The following is a 21,931-nucleotide window of genomic DNA, read 5'->3' as shown; positions in this document are numbered from 1 at the left end:
AGCTTGGGACAAGGCAAAGGCGCTCTTTATCACCCGTCCTTTTTGCATTAGGGATAGAAGCCCTAGCACGAAACTCTGCACAGGTTTGGGGGCAAAGTAAGTGAGTATAAGGGGGATACAATCTATCCTATTGCTGTATGCAGGCAGCAATCGTCTTTACCTAAGTAACATAGCGGGCGGCTCCAAACAGCACTGGACGTTAAAGATCAAGATGGAGATGTCTGGTCTGCATGTTAACTTGTACAAATCTATGATATTACCACTGGACAATCCTGACAAATTGAGCCCACATTATCTATTGCTGGCCTTTGTGCGAGATGGTATTAAATACTTGGGACTAAAGGTATACCAGTCAGAAAAGGAAAACATTAGACATCATTTTCAGGCACTAATAGTTCAGCTAATACAAAAGGTTAATAATTGGTGGCCCTTCCAATTTCTATGGTTGGTAGAATTGCTTTAACTAAAATAGTCTTACTGCCCAAAATGCTAAACATGTTCGCAAGCATACCCTGGGTGCTTCCCAACAAGATAATGGAAAACTCTAAATGCTCCTCACCCAATTAGTAGTGGCAAACAAATAACCCAGATTGAAGATGGACACACTAACTAGGCTACACAACAAAGGGGTCTACATAAGATGAGAGACCTTACCATGGGGATATGTTCCTTGATGTAACCTTCATAAAACTAGCTGTATACAAGGGGCTAGTGGCCCAGCATTGTATGATGACACATAAATACGCGCATCACAGTCCGTCTTAATGGCAAGAATAGCCACATTCCCTCAAAATAAAATGACATACAGTATCTGTAATATGCAACTGTATTTTGGAGAAGCGATCTAAAAGACCCATAATAGCACAAGAGGCATGGGAAAAGGAACTAATGTTTGTATCGTAGAGAGTACATTGTCTAGGGCGTGCAAATAGACCAAAACCATGTACTGAATACACAATATGCATTGATTCACTATAAAGTGCTCACTATAAAGAGCTCACATGACCAATGCATGGATGCATAAGATTTACCCAGAGACTAGTCATAACTGTAGTAAGCACGCGGACCAGCAGGGGTCTATGTTTGATACGTTGGGCCACCATCGGGCCATATATCCAAAAAAGGTAGTAGTAGAAGTCCTTCTTACCGCAGAAAAAGTTTGGAGATCCTAAACCCCAAAGGGGGAAATAAAGCTAAGGGGTCTCCTGAAATGCACATCAGAAACACCAACCTTTTAATTCTGCACTACTATGATACTTTAATTTCACCTTGAGTATTTTTCCTGTGGGCCTATGGCAGGTGTATGCCTGCAGTTCGGGAGTTGAAGGAGAGGTTGAGTTCTCAATGCAGATTTTGATCAGTGAGGATATGGGAAGAGTCTTGAGTGGCACTGTAGCTAACTGTTTTGTGGTCAGCTACAAAGGTTCCCAGTTGTACTTGCTGCTCTGTCACTGAGCAAGGGTAATAACAGTTCCATTACAGGGTGAGTATTATACGTGTTCTCATTTCCATCTGCTAGAATATCATCCTACATTGTTACCTGGGCTGCTTTGGGGGGATGCGTAGGTCAGAACCTAGAATGGTATGGCTTGAGGGTGTGGGATAATTTGTTACAGTATGGCAGACCAAGTTTCTCTTTGAATTATAAAAACAAGTTATTATACTACAAAGTATCCATAAAGTGTACTACCTCCCCCCGAAAGATAAGGAATTTGACCCTTCTGCCACTTGGGCTTGTCCTCGTTGTAAAATAATGCACATGGCTTGACATTGCGGACCGTTACCTTTCGTCTGAAATAGTAAATACTCTTGTGAGGGAGACGATATTCCACTTGTTCTGATGTTATGTCTGCTAGCATGGCGTTATCTGATGTGATACCAAATATTTTTGGAATCGTATTTTAAGTGGCTAAGACCCAGCTTGCTTTCAATTGGTGGTCCGCACCTCTCCCTTTGGGGGATACCTGGCTCAGAAACATGGCATGGTGTAATTTGCAGGAGGGAACCAATAGATATCTGGTTACGCTCAAAACCACCTGCAGGGATTGTTGGTCTGCTTTTAAAATATGTTTTCGTAAGCAGTAGTTAGAAACTAGTCAACATGGGGCCAGCAATGTTGGAATGTGTCTTATATGTTGCTGCTGTTTTCAAATGAACCTATTGTTTTGTCAATTTAAAGTAGGAACTACATTATGGCAAGAAGGGGATTGTCTGACGTTGTCTATGCATTCATTTAAAATATAATTATGACATGCTCTAATGCCCAGTGTATTATGTTACATAAGAATTATTGGTCATAAATGTTATTAAACGCTGTAAATAAAGTTCTAAAATAGGATTGGCTAGGATATTTCTGGTAACTGGCACAAAGAAAATACTGCATGGGGTACATATTACATATGTACCCCATGCAGTATACTATTCTGTGTGTCCTTGCTGTACATTGCCCATGGGACCCCAACTTATAAATGGGTGATATTTTAAGAGCAGAAAATAATAAAAAATTTAATTTCTTTACAACCGTATTCATATTGAGGCCCATAGTATTGTTCAAAGTGGTTCTTGAGAAGCATCTTTACTCAGTCCTGCAGTGAATCATTCTGCCATTCGTGTAATGTAAGCTTGCAATTAATCATGATTTCCGTCTCATTGCAGTAATCGTGTCACAGGTGTCTATGAGCTCAGCCTGTATCACATGGCCGAACCCAGCAGCCCAGGTGCGATGCAAAATATTTTCTGTTTTCATTATAAATATTATATATGTTTTGTAAATATATTTGAAGCTGTTGTGGAGAGCTAAAAAACATCAGAGCACATAAGCTTTGCCATGCATTGATATTGTCATTGAATAACCTGGCCTTAAACAGGTACCTTATTCCTAACTTTTAGAATTGCGAGTTTTCCACACCCTTGATAGTTACATCTTGGAAACCAATCCATAGCTTTATTACTGTCCGTCAATCTTGATCTGCCCTCGTGCAGATGTACAGCAACCCTGCTATTACAGCCCTGGAACCATATACATAGTACTGCTACTGCCCATCTGACTTCATTTGCCCTTGCTTTTCCAGTACTCAGAGCTTAGTAGCATTACAGAACCATTCTGACAATTGCGCTTTTTCCTGTAGGTATGCAGAGGAGACGACGTCGCGTGCTAGACACATCGGTAGCATACGTGAGGGGAGAGGAGAATCTTGCAGGCTGGAGACCGCGCAGTGACAGTCTCATCCTCGATCATCAGTGGGAACTTGAGAAGCTGAGTCTTCTCCAGGAGGTAAAACACACTGCCTAAAATAACAACACATTATAGTCCAAAGTGCCCTCTCCAAGGGTAAGACCATATACAATTAGGACAGCACGAAGCCTGGAACAGTGGTTCTCCTTAAATTGTGAAGCTTGAATTCCTGCTGTAAACCATACATTCACAAATCCATGCTCAAACATTCCAAGGAATGGCAACTAAATCCTGCAATCTCTAGAGCCATTCTTCTAACCTGTGTGTTTAAGATACTAGGAGTTTGAATGACTTGGAGCCTGTGGCATTGGCAGAATTGGGTAGTATGTGCTTGGCCATGAGTGTCAAAGGATACTTTGCCTATTGATCTCCATTTCAGGTATTGAATTCTGTAAATTGGTTCCAGAACAAGATTAAAAGGCTTCTTGGTTCAGTGAAGTGGCTGAAAAAGCTGCCGCTGTCTCTGTGCTGGGGAGGTATTCCCACTCACATGACCGTAATTATAATATCAGGAGTTTTGGAAGCTGCATATATTTCTTGTAAATGTGCCTGGTGATGCTGGGCATTTCACCAACTACAAATATGAATGATATCAGAAACCCTAGTAAGAAAAGTCACTTGGCTTCCCAGGTATTGGACGCGTTTGACATTGACATCACCTAGCTTATCAAGCCTCAAGATTGGACAGAGTCCGGTTTACCCAATCAAACCTTAAGATGCGGACTGATTGCGTCTTTGATTCAAGGTCTGCAAGTGTTAGTCTTTTATGGTTGTGTGTGGCTTGCTGTATAAATCATCCACTAATATTGTGCATTATGTTATATTGTTTGGTTCTTGGGCTGCTGTAACACATTGCAAATATAGTTTGTTTGCTAAGACATGCCAAATGAGAATGCTTATGGGAAGGCCAGTTTTAAAAGGTAAAACTCCCACATTGTGGGAAGGACACATGTTGATTGATGAGGCAGCTATCTATTGAAACAAGCATTGGCAGAACCAATCGTCTGACTGTCTAAACATAGATCACAGGTCTGCAACCTCCGGCTCTCTAAATGAATTAGACTACAACTCCCATCAGGCCTAGCCTTGATAGTCATTGGTGGGGGGATCAAGTGAGTTGTAGTCCAAAACATCTAAAATGTCAAGGGTTGCAGACCCATGATATAGATGTTAATTTTGTTTTCGTAAAGATGCCAATGTAAATGTAGATTATAACGCAGTCATTCCTAATGGATTTGCACGGGAAATGTTATGGTCATTTTGCCATTGAAGAGAATTCCCATTCCTTCCGATTCATAATGTCAATTAGTTTGCCAAGCTGTTTGGAAAGGGCAACCTTATTTTGTTTTAGTTTCGCAGACCTGCACCTATCTTGCATCCTTCAGAAATCAGCCATGTCACATTTGCATGTCCATGATGCCCTGTTGTTTGACATATACTCTGCTGCTTTCTTCCTGTTAATCAAGGGATATTTTCACACAGGATGCACTACAAAGAATTGACATGAGAGAGTTGGGATGGGTAGCGGTGTGAGGATAAAAATGTTCACAATTTTCTGAGTTATGTATAGCTGTATCATAATTTCCGGTCGTAACTCGTAACTCCATAGTTAAGGTTGCATGACACTTTAAAAGGAAAAACGAAAACAAAATGTTCACTGTAACTTTTGACGTCATCCAAGAAAGTTAAAATTTGGCAGGCAACCATCAGATCTGCTCGCCCATTCTGAATTTGGGGAACGTTTCCATGTGGAAACGCTGAACAAATGTGTTTTCTTTGATTTGCTTTTCCTAGACACACACAAAGCATGGTTTATTGATGCATTTCTCGAAATTGACCACTTTGATTTTCGAGAAAATATACCTAGCCCTTACCTTGGACTGGTGCACAACACAGAAATGTCAAACATCCAAATGCCACCAAAACATCCCCATACAGCACACTGGTAAAATGGTGCACCAAAAAAACCTCAGAGTGATTAAACATATGCCACCAATGTACCCACCAATCACAAATCACATACTCTGACACAATGACAGATTGCCAAAAATTCCTTTTCGACATAAGGAAACAGACAACCAATGATCAAAAATCATATGCTACTAACAAATACACAAATAAAAGACAACAAATGAATCAAACACAAAACAAACAATATTTGTGGAGGTGCCTTATGTACATACAATTCCACACTAGCACATGGTGCACATTGAACCATAGGTACATTAAACCACAGAAAATGCAAACATGTACCATAAAAAATTAACAACATAGATCTAGTATTCTTATATCAACATACATTTATCATCATAACATACGGAACATATCAAAATACACATCAAATCATGGAATAAAATCTAATGCATCACTAACAACTCAATCAATCCAGAATCAAATTCTGAAAACATCATGCAGTTATTTATAGTAACAAGACACCCACACATGCACAGAAGTTTCAGTCTCTACTCAATCACATAACACTCATAAAATGTGTAAATATAGATGACACATCACATCCAAATACTGTCACAGTCACCTAATTCTAAAATAATTGGCCCACCCATACAGTCACCTGAACAACATTTAAAAAAATAAATCCCAGACCATTCTCATTGGTTAAACACTTACCCTGGATAGTGTTTCCCTCATGGTGGCAGATAAAATAACAGGCCAATACAAATATTAGCCTCTGACCGCAGAACAACTTTCATGCATACAGCAGGTCCACAATTTAGACTCATTCAGAAATTCATGTTATGCCAACCATAAGAAGGTGTGTTAGCTATCCTATGTTCTGGCATTGCACACATTCACAGGCCGATTCATGGAATAATTAGCGCGGCGCAAGTGGGCAAAAACGTGCGAATCGCAGTGGAATAGCGAAAATCGCAGTGCAATTGCGAAAATCGCACGAAAAGCAGCGCACGTCGATTCATGGAAGGCCGAGCGCGAGAAAACCAGCGTATGTGCGATAAAAAAGTGCGCGGCGCACGTTGGCGCACAGGCCATCTAACAGCGTGCGCCAGGTCACAGCGAAAATCGCACAGGCCACAGCGAAATTCGCACATAGCGCGGCGCACGCAACAAAAGTAGGCGGAACACGGGCGTAACACTCGGAATGGGGAACAACTTGCCAAAACGTGGGCGTCACGGGGGAAGTACAGGGCACAAGTGCGCGGAACGCCCACACGCTCGCCTACAACACATATTCATGGAATAGAATAGGGGAAAAAAGCGCACGCTCAAACCAGCGCACAGGCACAAACACGACCGCCACAAGAAAGCAGGCGGTAGCGTCTCTGCGGCTGTAAGAAATGTGCGCCAAAAGGTGCGCCAACAAATAGCACCTATATACTGCCATGATGAATGTCCCATACTGTGGCCCTCCAGGAAAAATGACGTGCAAAGGGGTACCCACAAACACGGACACCCGCTGACAAAAAATACGTGTGCGTGTATACCGGGGTGCGCGGGAAGTCTAACACGCGATTTCAGCAGGGTACGTGCATCACAGGGGTTCGCGTGAATAACTTGGGCCTGGGGGAGCGGGCTACGTGTATTTCAGGGGTTCGCGTGAAGTTTTTCACGCGATCGGGCCTGGGTGAGCGTGCTACGTGTATTTCAGGGGTTCGCGTGAAGTTTCACACGCGATCGGGCCTGGGGTAGCGGGCTACGTGTATTACAGGGGTTCGCGTGAAGTTCCTCACGCGATCGGGCCTGGGGGAGCGGGCAACGTGTATTCCAGGGGTGCGCGGGAAGTTCCACACGCGAATAGCCTGGGCGCGTGTATTTGAGGGGTGCGTGGGAAGTTCCACACGCGAATAGCCTGGGCGCGTGTATTTCAGGGGTGCGCGGGAAGTTCCACACGCGAATAGCCTGGGCGCGTGTATTACAGGGGTGCGCGGGAAGTTCCACACGCGAATAGCCTGGGTGCGCGTGTATTTCAGGGGTGCGCGGGGAGTTCCACACGCGAATAGCCTGGGTGCGTGTATTTCAGGGGTGCGCGGGAAGTTCCACACGCGAATAGCCTGGGCGCGTGTATTTCAGGGGTGCGCGGGAAGTTCCACACGCGAATAGCCTGGGTGCGCGTGTATTTCAGGGGTGCGCGGGGAGTTCCACACGCGAATAGCCTGGGTGCGTGTATTTCAGGGGTGCGCGGGAAGTTCCACACGCGAATAGCCTGGGAGCGTGTATTACAGGGGTGCGCGGGAAGTTCCACACGCGAATAGCCTGGGTGCGCGTGTATGTCAGGTGTGCGCGGGGAGTTCCACACGCGAATAGCCTGGGTGCGTGTATATCAGGGGTGCGCGGGAAGTTCCACACGCGAATAGCCTGGGTGCGCGTGTATTTCAGGGGTGCGCGGGGAGTTCCACACGCGAATAGCCTGGGTGCGTGTATTTCAGGGGTGCGCGGGAAGTTCCACACGCGAATAGCCTGGGCGCGTGTATTACAGGGGTGCGCGGGAAGTTCCACACACGAATAGCCTGGGTGCGCGTGTATGTCAGGGGTGCGCGGGGAGTTCCACACGCGAATAGCCTGGGTGCGTGTATTTCAGGGGTGCGCGGGAAGTTCCACATGTGATTTGACAGTGTGGGTCCTCCCAGGTGTACCCTGTACACCCTCCACGGCCCCTGCAGGCAGCCCACACCACAGGGGACTACCCTGCATCCCTGGTCATGTCCCGCAGGCAGCCCACCCAACATGGGCATGCCCCCCAGCAAAGGCACATGTCTCCTTGAACTAATGAACACCAACTCATGTCCCCTTGCACCCCCACCCCCCAGCACTGTGGGGCACCTGCCAGCAGGCCCCCACCCATGTCCAACTCATGTCTCCCACCACCCCCACACCCCAGCCACCAGGGGCACCCTCCACCAGGCCCCCACTCATGTCACCCACCACCCCCACCCCCCAGCCACCAGGGGCACCCTCCACCAGGCCCCCACTCATGTCTCCCACCACCCCCACACCCCAGCAGTGCAGGGTCACCCTCCACCAGGCCCCCACTCATGTCTCCCACCACCCCCACACCCCAGCAGTGCAGGGGCAGCCTCCACCAGGCCCCCACTCATGTCACCCACCACCCCCACCCCCCAGCACTGTGGGGCACCTGCCAGCAGGCCCCCACCCATGTCCAACTCATGTCTCCCACCACCCCCACCCCCCAGCCACCAGGGGCACCCTCCACCAGGCCCCCACTCATGTTTCCCACCACCCCCACCCCCCAGCCACCAGGGGCACCCTCCACCAGGCCCCCACTCATGTCTCCACCACCCCCACCCCCCAGCCACCAGGGGCACCCTCCACCAGGCCCCCACTCATGTCTCCCACCACCCCCACCCCCCAGCCACCAGGGGCACCCTCCACCAGGCCCCCACTCATGTCTCCCACCACCCCCACACCCCAGCCACCAGGGGCACCCTCCACCAGGCCCCCACTCATGTCTCCCACCACCCCCACACCCCAGCAGTGCAGGGGCAGCCTCCACCAGGCCCCCACTCATGTCACCCACCACCCCCACCCCCGAGCACTGTGGGGCACCTGCCAGCAGGCCCCCACCCATGTCCAACTCATGTCTCCCACCACCCCCACACCCCAGCCACCAGGGGCACCCTCCACCAGGCCCCCACTCATGTCTCCCACCACCCCCACACCCCAGCAGTGCAGGGGCACCGTCCACCAGGCCCCCACTCATGTCTCCCACCACCCCCACACCCCAGCAGTGCAGGGTCACCCTCCACCAGGCCCCCACTCATGTCTCCCACCACCCCCACACCCCAGCAGTGCAGGGGCAGCCTCCACCAGGCCCCCACTCATGTCTCCCACCACCCCCACCCCACAGCACTGTGGGGCACCTGCCAGCAGGCCCCCACCCATGTCCAACTCATGTCTCCCACCACCCCCACACCCCAGCCACCAGGGGCACCCTCCACGAGGCCCCCACTCATGTCTCCCACCACCCCCACACCCCAGCAGTGCAGGGGCAGCCTCCACCAGGCCCCCACTCATGTCACCCATCACCCCCACACCCCAGCAGTGCAGGGTCACCCTCCACCAGGCCCCCACCCATGTCCCCCTGCCCCCAGGTCCTGACGATACACAATCATGGCAGTAATGGGCAGCATACCCAGCACAAACACCCAGGCAAGGATTGCATCCACCCACATAGTGAATGCAATTACATGACACAACCCCAATGGCAAGTATGTAAATGAACACATGTCCGTCACATACACAATGGCTGCAAGTGAATGTCAAAACCCATATAATGACATGTATGAAACCAAAGACAAAATAAGACAAGTGGAAGTAAAAATAAAAAATGTATTAAAGATTAAAAATAAGTAAACAAATCAAACATACAACTATGTGGATAACAAAATAAATGGTCCATGTTGGAGAACAAAAGTAAAAATCAAAAAACGAAAAAGGAATAAAAAAACAAATGTTGACCAAAGCAATATCAAGTAGAAGCAAAAGAATGAAAAACCATTTCCACATGGTGAACACAATAATGAAAAAAAGAAAATTTTCCTTCAAAAAACAAACTAAATACAGGAATGTACCAGGGTCCATGAGCCCAACACCATAAAGGAAACCTACTACTACCTAATGAAAAAAATATATACAAAAAAGTGGCCATTGTCCGAGCGGTCCAAAATAATAAAAACAAATAAAGGAAACCTAACACTAACTAACTATATAACTATATACAAAGGCAGCGGGCAAGTCCTGCGGCTCACTTGTTGATGTTGCTGGCCAGGGCATCATCGAACTCCATGTCGATGTCCTGGAGGCGGGACTCTGTCCTGGCCCCGAGGTCTCGCAGGGATAACCCCATGTTCAGCTCAAACTCCCTGCGAGCTTCCTCGAGGCACTCAGCCCGCCTCAACGCCCGACGCATGGAGAACTCCGCCCTGACCATGGCGAGCCGCTCCTCTTCCGCCCGCTGCCGCTCCGCACCTATCCGCTGGACCAACTGCTCCCACACGGAAGACACCACCATCCCAGGGTTGCCCTGCCCTCCGGCCGATGCCTGCCCCTCTGATCTTGATGGCCCCGAGCCATGATGCCTCCCACGTCGAGCCCGCTGCTGCCTCCGACGCCACTGCCTCTGCCAGCACGACGGCATCCAGGCTGATGGAAACCAGCGACGCCGTCGTGCACGTGCCCTGCCTGATGATGCTGTCACATCTTCCATCTGCTGGGGTCCAGTTGCTGTGTTGTCCACCCCTGCTGGACCTCCGACTCCCAACTGTGGCAGGGATGGGATCACCACCGAGCTGGCTGCATTGGTCGGGGCAGGTCCACAGGGGGCCCTGGTGGCATCTGGGCTGGAAGACGGCAAGGGGAACGACTGGTGGATAGCCTTCACAGAGGAGGAGAGGGCCGCCACATTGGCCAACACATGCAGGAAACCCCCGAACATGGCCGATCCCAATTGGGCCACGTCGGCACGGTGCACTTCGTGATGACGTGCGTGCTCCTCCCGGGAAGCACGCACGGCATCACGAATCACAGCCGTGCGCATCGCGACCCCAATCAGGACCTTCTCCGCACGGCCAGGGGTTCCCACGTCCGCAGGTGGAGGGGAGTCAGGTGACATGGACATCCCCTCTACCTGCGGACAGGCCTGGGATGGGGCATCCCTGCTGGTGCATGGTGGTGCACTCACAGGGTCAGGGACAGCGACATGCACAGGCCCCTCCACGGTGACCTGTGCTGCCTCCTGCCCCTGGCCCTGGACTGCACCACTTGCACCAGCAGGGATGCCCCCACCAGGCCCCATGTGTGCCCCACTGGCGGCCTCCTCCTCCTCTGTGCAAACCACCAACCTGGATGGCTCCTCACCGTCTCCCACCGTAGCAGGCCCCTGTGGGGGCTCACCCACCCCTTCCGCTGCAGCCGTGGGGGCATCCCCGCCGCCTTGCTCCACAGCGCCGTCTCCGCCCTCTTCTTCACTAGCCGCTGCGTAGAGGGAGACAAAGAACACAAGCATCAGGGCACTGTACAATGGTCCCCTAGACAGGAAGCAATAGCAGATGAGCACCACTGTCAAAGTACACTTCCATCATGTCCCTCCACAACACATGGGTCAGTCCAGGCAAAACACACACAGTAACAGGCATGGTGCATGCCATGGACATTTCCATGCATGTCCAATGGACTCTTGAAACATTCAATGATATGTAACTCACATGCATCATGGCTCATGCCTAACACATGCACACACTTCACCTCAGTCACATCCATCTGGCCCCAAACACACCAAACACAGCGGATACAAGGGTAATTTGGCTGCTTCACTGAATCTGTGCATTGTCACACACATGTGTCATGCATCCATGGCATGCACAAGTCACAGACACGCAGGTCAGGCACACAGACATGGCTACCATATATGTACCTGGCATCAGCACCCATCCCTCACCCCCGCCCATGTCCAGGTACAGAGACTGGCATGCTCTCATGTTCAAAATCTGCATAGGGCTCCCCATGCGGCATTTCAACACATGCAACAACCATGTGGATCACACATCACTGGTTGCACATGCATTACCATGATGTCCCTGCACACATACATGCATACATGGCCTATGGCACACATACAGGCAAGTATCATAGAACCAGCACACCGCAACATGCCCTGTCTCACACAGTAATGCTTGGACACTTACCGCTCAACTCCAGACGGGCCTCCCTCTCAAGGATCTGGGCGTGGAGCGCTGGGCGTACGCGTTCCAGGACCCTCATCTGGATGGAACTCATGCGGCCCCGGCCCCCCTCCACGAGGCGCCGGGCCTTCACAAGGGTCCTGGACCTCAAGTCCTCCCAGCGCTTCTTGATCTTCAGGACGTCACGGGTTGCCACCCCCTCCGCGTTGATGGCAACCACACAGTCGGCCCAGATCCTCTGCCGTCCTTCCTTGCTGGCGCGGGACGATCCAAAGAGGGCATCATACTGCCCCAGGACATGCTCCACCAGGACACCAACTTCGGTGACAGTGAAGCTGGTGCCCCTCTGCCCCTCTGGCCTGGGGTTGCCACTGGTGCCAGATGTGGAAGTGCCCGACATGGCAACCCCAGAGGCAGGTGTGGGTGGGCAACTGGGTCCTGGGGCTGGGCTGTGGAGTGATGTAATCCCAGTCGGGAGTCTTCAGTTCCAGCAGGGGTGGACACAGCAACTGGACCCCTGCAGATGGCTGATGTGCAGGCACCAAATGGCAGGGCACGGTGGCAGCAGGCAGGCAGGCAGGCAGCAGCAGATGGCACGTGGGAGGCTGCTCGGGGCACTGGGGGACAGTAACTCGGCCTTCTGGGCAGGAGCGTGGTCTTCCGTGTGTTTTCGCGTGGCCAGCTTGATACGGAGTGATTTGGCACGTGAAAATCCTGCACGTCAGCGTGAAATCCGAGGAAAGGCCCTTAGCGCGTAAGCGCGTCAGCACGCATACGCGATTCTATTGGACCAGAGTCCCTCAGCGCGTAAGCGCGTCTGTGACGTGACCCGCACGGTGTTCCCCACTCAGCACGTGATGACGGGGCACACGTGGAAATACTGCACGTCAGAGTGTCATCGCGTGTAATTGGACAAATGTGCGCCTACACGCGATTGGCCTATGTACGTGTATTTAATGGGTGCGCGGGCACTTACACACGCAAGTACGTCAGCGAACCTGTATCCCGTGGTGCGTGTGAATTTCCACACGCTATTGGACTGGGAACTGGATTCCAGGGGTGCGCGGGTCACACGCTCGCCTAGAACACGCGCAAAGCATAAATTTGCGGACTTTAACAATAACAAGCTCAGACGCCAGGATGAACATACCGTTCCTAGCAGCAGTGGCAGTGGGCTACCAAAGGAGGAGGAGGAGGATAGTCAGGGCCAGAATATTCACACCCAGAACCAGCCTTTTCGGGATGCCTGATGACCAGGTGTATGGGAGGTACAGGTTTCCACCACACATTATACTGGACCTGGTGAGTGAGTGGGAGGATGACCTCACATCACCCACCCTGTGCTCCCAAGCACTCAGCCCCCTGGAGAAGGTCCTCAATGTACTGCACTTCTTAGCCACTGGATCATTTCAGCGGACAAGTGCCATAGTGGGTGGGGTGTCACAGGCCACCCAGTCACGCTGCCTACACCAGGTCTTGAACATCATCACTGCACGCCCATCAGTCCGCAGGCACATATACCTGCCCAGAACACCTGCAGAAAGGCATGCTGCCGCCCTGGATTTTTACGCTGTGGCACGATTCCCCAAAGTGCTAGGTGCCATCGACTGCACCCATGTGGCTCTACGTCCCCCCAGGGCATCTGAGCACATCTATAGGAACCGCAAGCACTGGCATTCCATCAACGTGCAGGTAGCATGTAATGCCAAGGGAATCATCACCTCAGTATATGCCAACTATCCCGGCTCCACCCACGACAGCTTCATTTACCGAATGTCCACCCTAAGCCGGGACCTAGAAGCTGGGCGGCATGGCGATACATGGCTGCTTGGTGAGTATGTATGCCACTGCACATGCATGCATGTTGGATACTGAGCAAGGTCACAACCCCACCAATGATACCAATCACCACCTCCACAGGGGACAGTGCCTACCCTCTCAGCCCACACATGATGACGCCAATTCGGAACCCCACCACGCCACCCCAGGTAAGATATAACTCAGCCCACATTACAACCAGGGGCATAGTGGAGCGCACATTCGGAGTGCTAAAGTCACACTTTCGCTCCCTTGACCGTTCTGGCGGGCAGCTGTTATACGCTCCCCCAGTAGTGTGCAGGATCATAGTGGCAGCATGTGTCCTGCACAACGTTGCAACACGCCGGGGCCTGGCCGTGGACATGGTGGTGGCCCCACATCCCCAACCACATGCACAGCCGCTGCGCATGGGAGGGGAAAGGGCACGGGGGGAGGCAGCCCGTACACAGCTAGTGGCTAATTACTTCACATAGAAATCACACCCCTGTGCAGTGCACACTGCCCTGGCACATTCCATCTGACAATCAATGATGACTCAACCTGACACTGATCCTGAATGTCTGGAGAATGAACCGGGAATACCATGTCAGCCTGAGATTGTTCACCTGGAAGTGTCACAATGTGTGCATCCCTACCCACACAGACACCACCAATGCAGTTTTGTGAAGTTACACATTGAAGCAGCTAAAATGAATACCCACTTGCAAAATGCAACAAGAGGACAGTGCCATGTCAGCCAACCCAACCCCAGCACCGCCACACGACACACCGTGCCATGTCATGCTAATTGCAGGTAAACAAAGTAATCCCCACAACATGACATCAGTCTCACTATGTACAGTGTCCCTATTAGAAACCTGCAACACCTGAAATGCTCACAGCAATGCCGGACCAACAACATACTTGAGCACGTACTACCATTAACATGACATCACAAATGTTACATATTAGTAGTCTCACCACCTGGAAATGCCTGCACTCCCACCACTACCAACTGTGCAGTGTTGTCGCCATGTAGAGTTGTAGGTGCACTGCTGCCAACATGGACCCCATCTCCAGACTAGAGGTCCTTGTGTGGACATGAGGTGGACCTGCAAATTGGGAGGTAGACACAGAAGAAGAGTTACACATCAATGCAACATGCAGTGTACAACACAACAGCAATATGCACTAGGAATGTATACACAGTATTGACTACAGACTGGCCACACAGCTCATGGGAGTCCAACGTCACTGTGTAATTCACTGTCACTTGGGCACACCCTTTGCAAGCCCATGGAAACGGGAAGCAGGAGGGGTGTGTGTGACTGAAACCCAAGCATCTGAACCAAATACATTACAAGCCTGCATGTGCCCAGCCACAATGCAGCGTATGCCCACAGGAACCACGGAAGCCAACAGATCGTCCCAAAAAAATTGGGAATAAAAGAAATCAAAATAAAAATAAAAATAAGAAACAATCAAAAATGGCCATTGATGGGCCCGGGGGGGTTGGGGAGGCCACCCAGGAGGTCCGAGGACAGGATGCACACCAGAACCCACCTGCGTGGATCCTGGGAAGATAAAACAGCTCCATGGGCTCATGGCCCACACGGCTACCCTATTGTGGGAGTATCACTGCTGTCGCTATTATCACCCTGTGCAGCTGCATCCGGAGGTGGTTGCACTATGGGAGGCAGCCCACGGAAGGCCCTAGTCTGCTCCTCCATGGCTGCAAGCATGCGGGTGTGGTAGGTCTGGTTCTGGAGGATGAGTGTGCGGAGGTCCCCATGCAACAACTCACGGGATGCCCGGACCTCCGCCCTCGTTGCCTGCATCTCAGCTGAGAGCGTACGGGTGAGACGCTCCAGCTGCTGTTCTGTCCTTTGGTGTGTTGAAGCCTCAAGCTCAACAAGAGTCGTCCTGAGGTGAAGGAGCTCCTGCCTCAGGGCTTCCCTGTGGCCCTGGGACTCAATGGAGATGGCCTCCTGCAGAGTCGCCAGTGCCGCCCGCCTGTCCCTGTTGGACCCCAACATGTCCTCCCTGTGTGACTGGCAGATGGAGTCGGTTGCCTGCTCTAGTCGCTCCATCAGCCTTTCTGGGGGGACAATGGAAGTGGCCACCCTATCCATGGCCTGAGCCATCATCTCGGATGATGCAGCCTGTTGGGTTGCCATACCGTAAATGGATTGCTCCCATGCGGTATTGCCGGGTGGCGTGCGGCCACCACGTCGGCGGGCACCACACCTGTCTGGGGCAAGGCGAACTGCGCCTTGCTGTGCCGGCACTGCCTGAGGCTGCAGGACTGCATTCCCCCTCTGATCTGCTGGCCCAGGAACAGGATCAGATGTCGCGCAGTGTGACCCTGCATCCGTAACCACCGAAGGCGTAGCTGCCAACACTGACATCCCCATGGAGGGTTCTGACCCTGGTGCAGGTGGGTGAGACAGAACAGAATCCCTCCCTGGAACACTCACCTGCGACGGCACGTAGGTCTCATCCGAATCAACACCTGAGTACAGCTCGGGGGAGGTGCAGCCAGAGACACCCCTTGAGAGCACGACCTGCAGCACTTGTGGGTTCTCCCCCACCACCACACCATGTCCCTCACTGGTGGTTGGTCGGCCCTCGGACCCCTCCTGGGTCTGCACCATCTCCACAACCCCAGCAGTATCAGGTGCGTCTTCCCCTGCAAAGACATGAAAACAAAGAAATGGAAACAGGCATTAGCACCATGGCACACAATGAGGGCTGAGAAGCAAGAGAACCAGTACTTGATTGACACATGTCCCACATGACTAAAACCCTCCCATGCATGCACCCTCACTGCGTATGAAGTGCAGGCAAATGGCACACACTGATGACACCAAGATGGAAGATGAACACATTTTCTGCATGCTGCCTGGCAGTGGCATCACACATTGGCCTGTGATTGCCAGGTGAAACACACATGCCATCACACAGATGGCATGTACCATTGCTATTGAGTGAAGATGGAGAGGAGGGCAGCACCTATTCATTCAGTCCAGTTCCCGCATGTAATTGCTTTTCTAATTCTAACAGGTCAGATTTTTCACCTGGAGCTGCCAGTCTGAAATGGTCCAATTGCACAGGGACATGTGTGTACAAATGATATCCAGGTAACAAAGTCACTCCACTTTACCATACCCATGTCAGACATGTGACTAGTGGACAGCGACATGCCTAGTGAAAGTGGTGGAATGCAAACAAACTGACTGAATGAACAGTGAAAAATAAGCAAATATGTTGTGGCAGGGTGACACTTCAAGGGCAACTGGCGTGCAGTTGGGCTAGATGTCTACTGTTGGCAGAAGGGATACTGCTATGGCCAAATGCAGCTGCGCAGGAAGTATTGCATGAAGCACATGGCTGACCCATACGACTCAGGCGCACACACTCTCACCTGGCACACAAACAGAAGCCCTCACACACACACCATGCACATGGATGACACACACATGCATGTGCACTCACCGGACAATGCCTCGTAATCAGCCAGATCTCCCACGCCTTGGATCTGTTCCTCCGTGACGTAGGTCCCAGCGACTGACTCATGTGGAGTGAGTTCCATGTCTACTACTGGAGACCCACCTCCAGTCACTAGAGTTGCGGCATGACTTGAGGCCAGCTTACTCTTTGCCCTGCGCTTTAGGTCATTCCAGCGCTTATAGCAATCATTGGCTGTGCGCCTCACAATTCCAAGGGCACTTACGATGTCCGCAACGGTCTGCCAGTGTGCCTGGCGTTGTGCAGGTGTGGTCTTGGATCCTGCAACAATGACCATCTCGTTGTCATGTCCGGACACATACTCGACAAGTGCATTCAGTTCGTCATCCGTGAAGCTGGGCTTCCTGGACGGGCCGGACTGTGTAGCCGTGTCTGGGGCATCAGCCTGTGCCGGACGAGCACTCTTCCTCTTCCGCTTGGAAGGTGGTGGTGATCCTGAGTGTCCCGCGCCGCTCTGGACACTAGGGGCAGGAGCCCTGGTGGACTCTGTATCAGGAGTGTGGGATTGCACACTCAGCATGGGAGTTGGTGCAGGCATTGGCTCTAGTGTGATGGTGTCAGGGGGAATGTCAGCAGCATGGACTAGGACCGACACTGTCCTGGCTGGGTGTGTGAGGGCTGGGGTGGATGGAGCCGCAGCTGCCCCTGCAGACTCTCCGCCCTGCCTCCTTGGTGCAGCAGATGACCTTGCTGCCCCAGATCCACGTGGCATGATGGCATCAACGTGCACCAGCGCACGTGTCGTAGCCCTGCTGACCTGGAAGTCAGCCATGGAGTCAGCCAGGTCTGGTGCCACAATGGGCTGGTCCAACAAGGGCTGAGCATGGATGGTGTCAGCCACATCAGCCTCAATGGGAGGGGGGGGGGGGGATTATGGGTGCCCGTGACTGGTCCTCCACACATGGGGGGACAGGCTCACCCTGCAAGTTACGACCACGTCCCCGACCGGATCCACCACGGCCACCACTTGTGGCTCTTCCACCTTTGCCACCCTTACGGAATCCTCGCCTCCCAGCCATGGCACTGATGTTAATGTGCGTATGGGAGTGGATGTAGACTATTGTCCTGGGCAATTGGGGGTCAAAGGGGTTGGGTACCAGATGGTAATTGTACCCTAGTGCTCTAGCAAGGCTGAATGTAACCCCTGGGGAAAGATGACGGGTCACGCAACGCACAGGAGGCCCAAAAAATGGAGATGACGTGCACGCAACCCCTCCTAGACCACGTGTGCAGAAAGAAAAACCTGCACTACGCTGTGGCACCCAGAAACACAAGAATGAACGTATGCGTGTCACACACAGCCTAGAATGACCTCTGAAGGGGTAGGCTACACACGGGGCAAGCACAGATGTTAGATACGTGCGTGACTCACCGTCTGCCTGGTAAACGAGCGTGTAAAAGGAGCACGTTTGGTTGGCAACACCCCCGCCAAAAGAAGATTTGTACGCTGTCTGAGGAGACAGGACAACAGTAGAAGGGAACACTGTTTGAGGGAACAGGCCCAGGTAAACCAGTAAAAGCGAAAGAAGAGAAAAAGCTGTCGGAGGTAACAGGGAATACGAACTTGAAACGCCGTGAAGTAAATCGCGTGTGAAACGACAAGAAGTACAGAATTCACCCACTCGCTCTCCACGAAAAGCACGTACAAGGAAGTGGTGTTCTACGCGTACCTTTTATACAGGCCCACACGTCCAGCGTCACTTACGCGGCGTGTACGCGCTAGGGCCATTTCCACCAATTACACGCTTTGTCACTTCTGCGTGTAGGGACATTTCCTCCAATTACACGCTTTGTCACTTCTGCGTGTAGGGCCATTTCCACCAATTACACGCTTTGTCACTTCTGCGTGTAGGAACATTTCCTCCAATTACACGCTTTGTCACTTCTGCGTGTAGGGACATTTCCACCAATCACACGCGATGAGACTCTGACGTGCAGTCTTTCCACGTGTGCTCTGTCATCACGTGCTGTGTGGGAAACACCCGTGCGGGTCACGTCACAGACGCGCTTACGCGCTGAGGGCCTTTGGTCCAATAGAATCGCGTATGCGTGCTGACGCGCTTACGCGCTAAGGGCCTTTCCTCGATTTTCACGCTGACGTGCAGGATTTTCACGTGCCAAATCACTCCGTACCAAGCTTGCCACGCGTAAGCACACGGAAGACCACGCTCCTGCCCAGAAGGCCGAACTACTGCCCCCCAGAGCCCCGAGCACGCTCCCACCTACCATCTGCTGCTGCCTGACTGCCTGCTGCCCACGTGCACTGCCATTTGCTGCCTGCACATCAGCCAGGGGTGCTGTTGCTGTGACCACCCCTGCTGGTACCGAAGACTCCCGACTGGAATTCCATCGCTCCACAGCCCAGCCCCAGGACCCAGTTGCCCACCCACTCCTGCCTCTGCGGTTGTCATGTCGGGGCAAACACCATCTGTGACCACTGACAACCCCCGGCCAGAGAGGCAGAGGGGCACCAGCTTCAGTGCCACCGAAGTTGGCAAGTCCTGGGGCAGTATGATGCCCTCTTCGGAAGTTCCTGCGCCGACAAGGAAGGACGGACTCGGATCTGGACTGACATCGTGACTGCCATCAACGCGGAGGGGGTGGCAGTCCGGGACTTACAACATGTCAGGAAGCGCTGGGAGGACTTCAGGTCCAGGACCCTGAACAAGGCCCGGCGCCTCTTGAAGGCAGCGGATGCCAAGGGGCGCCGGGGCCACTTGTCGGAAGAACAGATGGGGGTCCTGGAACGCATATCCCCAGCGCTCCACGTCCAGGTCCTGGAGAAGCAGACCCGTCTGGAGTCGAGCGGTGAGTGTACATGCATCCTGATTGTGAGCAGTGCGTGTGGTGATTATTCGGTATTGTGCAGGTTGCACATCTGTTTGTATGGGGTCGAGTATGGGTGGGGGTGTACATGGCCGTGGGGCTGACACATGCGAGGGCTGTAATGTGTGAGACATGGATGGTGCTTGTGTGTGTAGGCTTGCATGGCAAATGCAGTTGTGCGTGCACACATGTTTGTATGTATGTGTATGTAAGTAGACATGTCCGTGATGTCACGCATGTATGTTGTATTGGGCTGCATGTATGAGCACTGTGTACATGTGCATGTGTGTGTATTTGACAAGGGTGCAACAGTGATGCAACATGGATGCATGTGACTGCGGTATGTGTAAGCCTGATTGGCAGATGTGACATGGATGCCCGTCTGAACAGTGCGACACTTGGCAGAGGTGTACACATGCATGCAAGTGTGGTGGTGTGTGTACATGTGTGGTGCACTTCCTGTGTTGCATGTGATGTCTGGGTCACCTTTGGCTGCTCATGCTGTTGTATGTGTATGGATGGTGGTGGCAGTTGCGATATGGCTGTGGTATGGCTCATGTGTGCGAGTTGCAATGACATGTGTGTTGGGGATTGTGATGACATGTCTGAGGTTTGCCAATGCCACTCATGTGCAACTGTCATGTGTGTATGTGTCCATTGTACAGTGCCCTGATGCCTGTGTTTTGTTTCTCCCTGTCTGCAGCATCAACTGATGAAGAGGGCGGAGAAGGTGCTGTGGAGCACAGCGGCGGGGATCCGACCGCCAGCCGGAGACGCAAGGCCCGGCTCCCCTCCCGTGTTGTCATCTCGTCGGGGAGTGAGGAGTCCTGTGCCGCGTCCAAGGCCGCAGCTGCTGGGGGGAGGTCCAAGAGGCGGAGGTTGGAGTTGGACTCCTCGGCAGCAGAAGGGGCAGCTGGGACCCCAAAGGGCCCAACAGGGGAAGATGGCACGGAGTCATCCAGGTTGGTGGGGGGTCTGGTGGAGGAGGAGGCCGTGCAAGCACCAGAGACGGGGTCTGGAGGTGGGGATCCCACTGGTGCTAGTGGTGCAGTCCAGGACCAGGGACAGGAGGCAGCACAGGCCGCCGCGGAGGTGCCTGTGTGCAATCCTGTCCCCGATCCTGTCCCTGCATCATCTTGCACCAGCAGGGATGCCTACGTCCAGACCCGTTTCCAGGCAGGGGATGAGCTGATGTCAACTGGCCTTCCTCTGCCTGCGGACGTGGCTATCCAGGTCCGGGTTGAGCCTGTCCTGGCTGGTGTGGCGTTGCGTCAACGGGCCATGCGAGGTGACCTGCAGTCTTTTCATGGAGAGACTGCACATCATCTCGAATGGCTCGTTGACCACGTCAGCCTGTTGGGACAGGTCACCCAGACCGGATTCCTCCGTCTGATGGGGCTTGTTCCGACCCCCTCCTCAACTGGACCCCCTACGCGCCAGTCGTCCTCTGTGCCATCTTCCCACCCATCAGTCACCTGGGTGCCCTGTGGAGCTGCCTCTGACAGTGCGGCCAGGCTGGTGGAGGAGGCATCCCTGCCACAGTCGGGAGTCGGACGTCCAGCAGGGGTGGCCACATCAACAACTGCACCCCAGCCGGCGGAGGATGTGTAGGCAGCAGGAGGCAGTGCACGGGCAGAGGCAGAGCAGCAGCAGCAACATGGTGGGAGCTATGAAGGCTCGGGGCCTTCGACATCGGAGGGGCAGGCATCGGCCGGAGGGCAGGAGGACCCAGGACAGAGAGTGTCTTCCGTGTGGCAGCGGTTGGGCCACGCCATAGGTGCGGAGCGGCGGCAGGCGGAAGAGGCGCGGCTCACAATGGTCAGGGCGGAGAACTCCATGCGGAGGGCCCTGAGGCGGGCCGAGTGCCTCG

The 21,931-nt window shown here is 52.6% G+C and overlaps 1 protein-coding gene across 7 annotated transcripts in view; it reads left to right on the top strand.

Annotated features, from left to right (window-relative positions):
- KIF1A (kinesin family member 1A) overlaps positions 1–21,931 on the top strand; it is a 4,129,412-nt gene that overhangs the window by 2,883,103 nt on the left and 1,224,378 nt on the right. For all 7 annotated transcript variants that reach the window (XM_069618139.1, XM_069618143.1, XM_069618141.1 and 4 more), the window contains 2 exons: positions 2,656–2,717; positions 3,129–3,274. In XM_069618139.1, coding sequence (XP_069474240.1) covers positions 2,656–2,717; positions 3,129–3,274 — 208 coding nt within the window. The remainder of the gene's footprint in view (positions 1–2,655; positions 2,718–3,128; positions 3,275–21,931) is intronic.

Source organism: Ambystoma mexicanum, chromosome 10, assembly GCF_040938575.1.
Source record: "Ambystoma mexicanum isolate Mex_15411 chromosome 10, UKY_AmexF1_1, whole genome shotgun sequence".
Taxonomy (NCBI): Eukaryota; Metazoa; Chordata; class Amphibia; order Caudata; family Ambystomatidae; genus Ambystoma; species Ambystoma mexicanum.
Note: the sequence above shows the minus strand (reverse complement) of the source record. Positions and strands in the feature narration are given on the sequence as shown.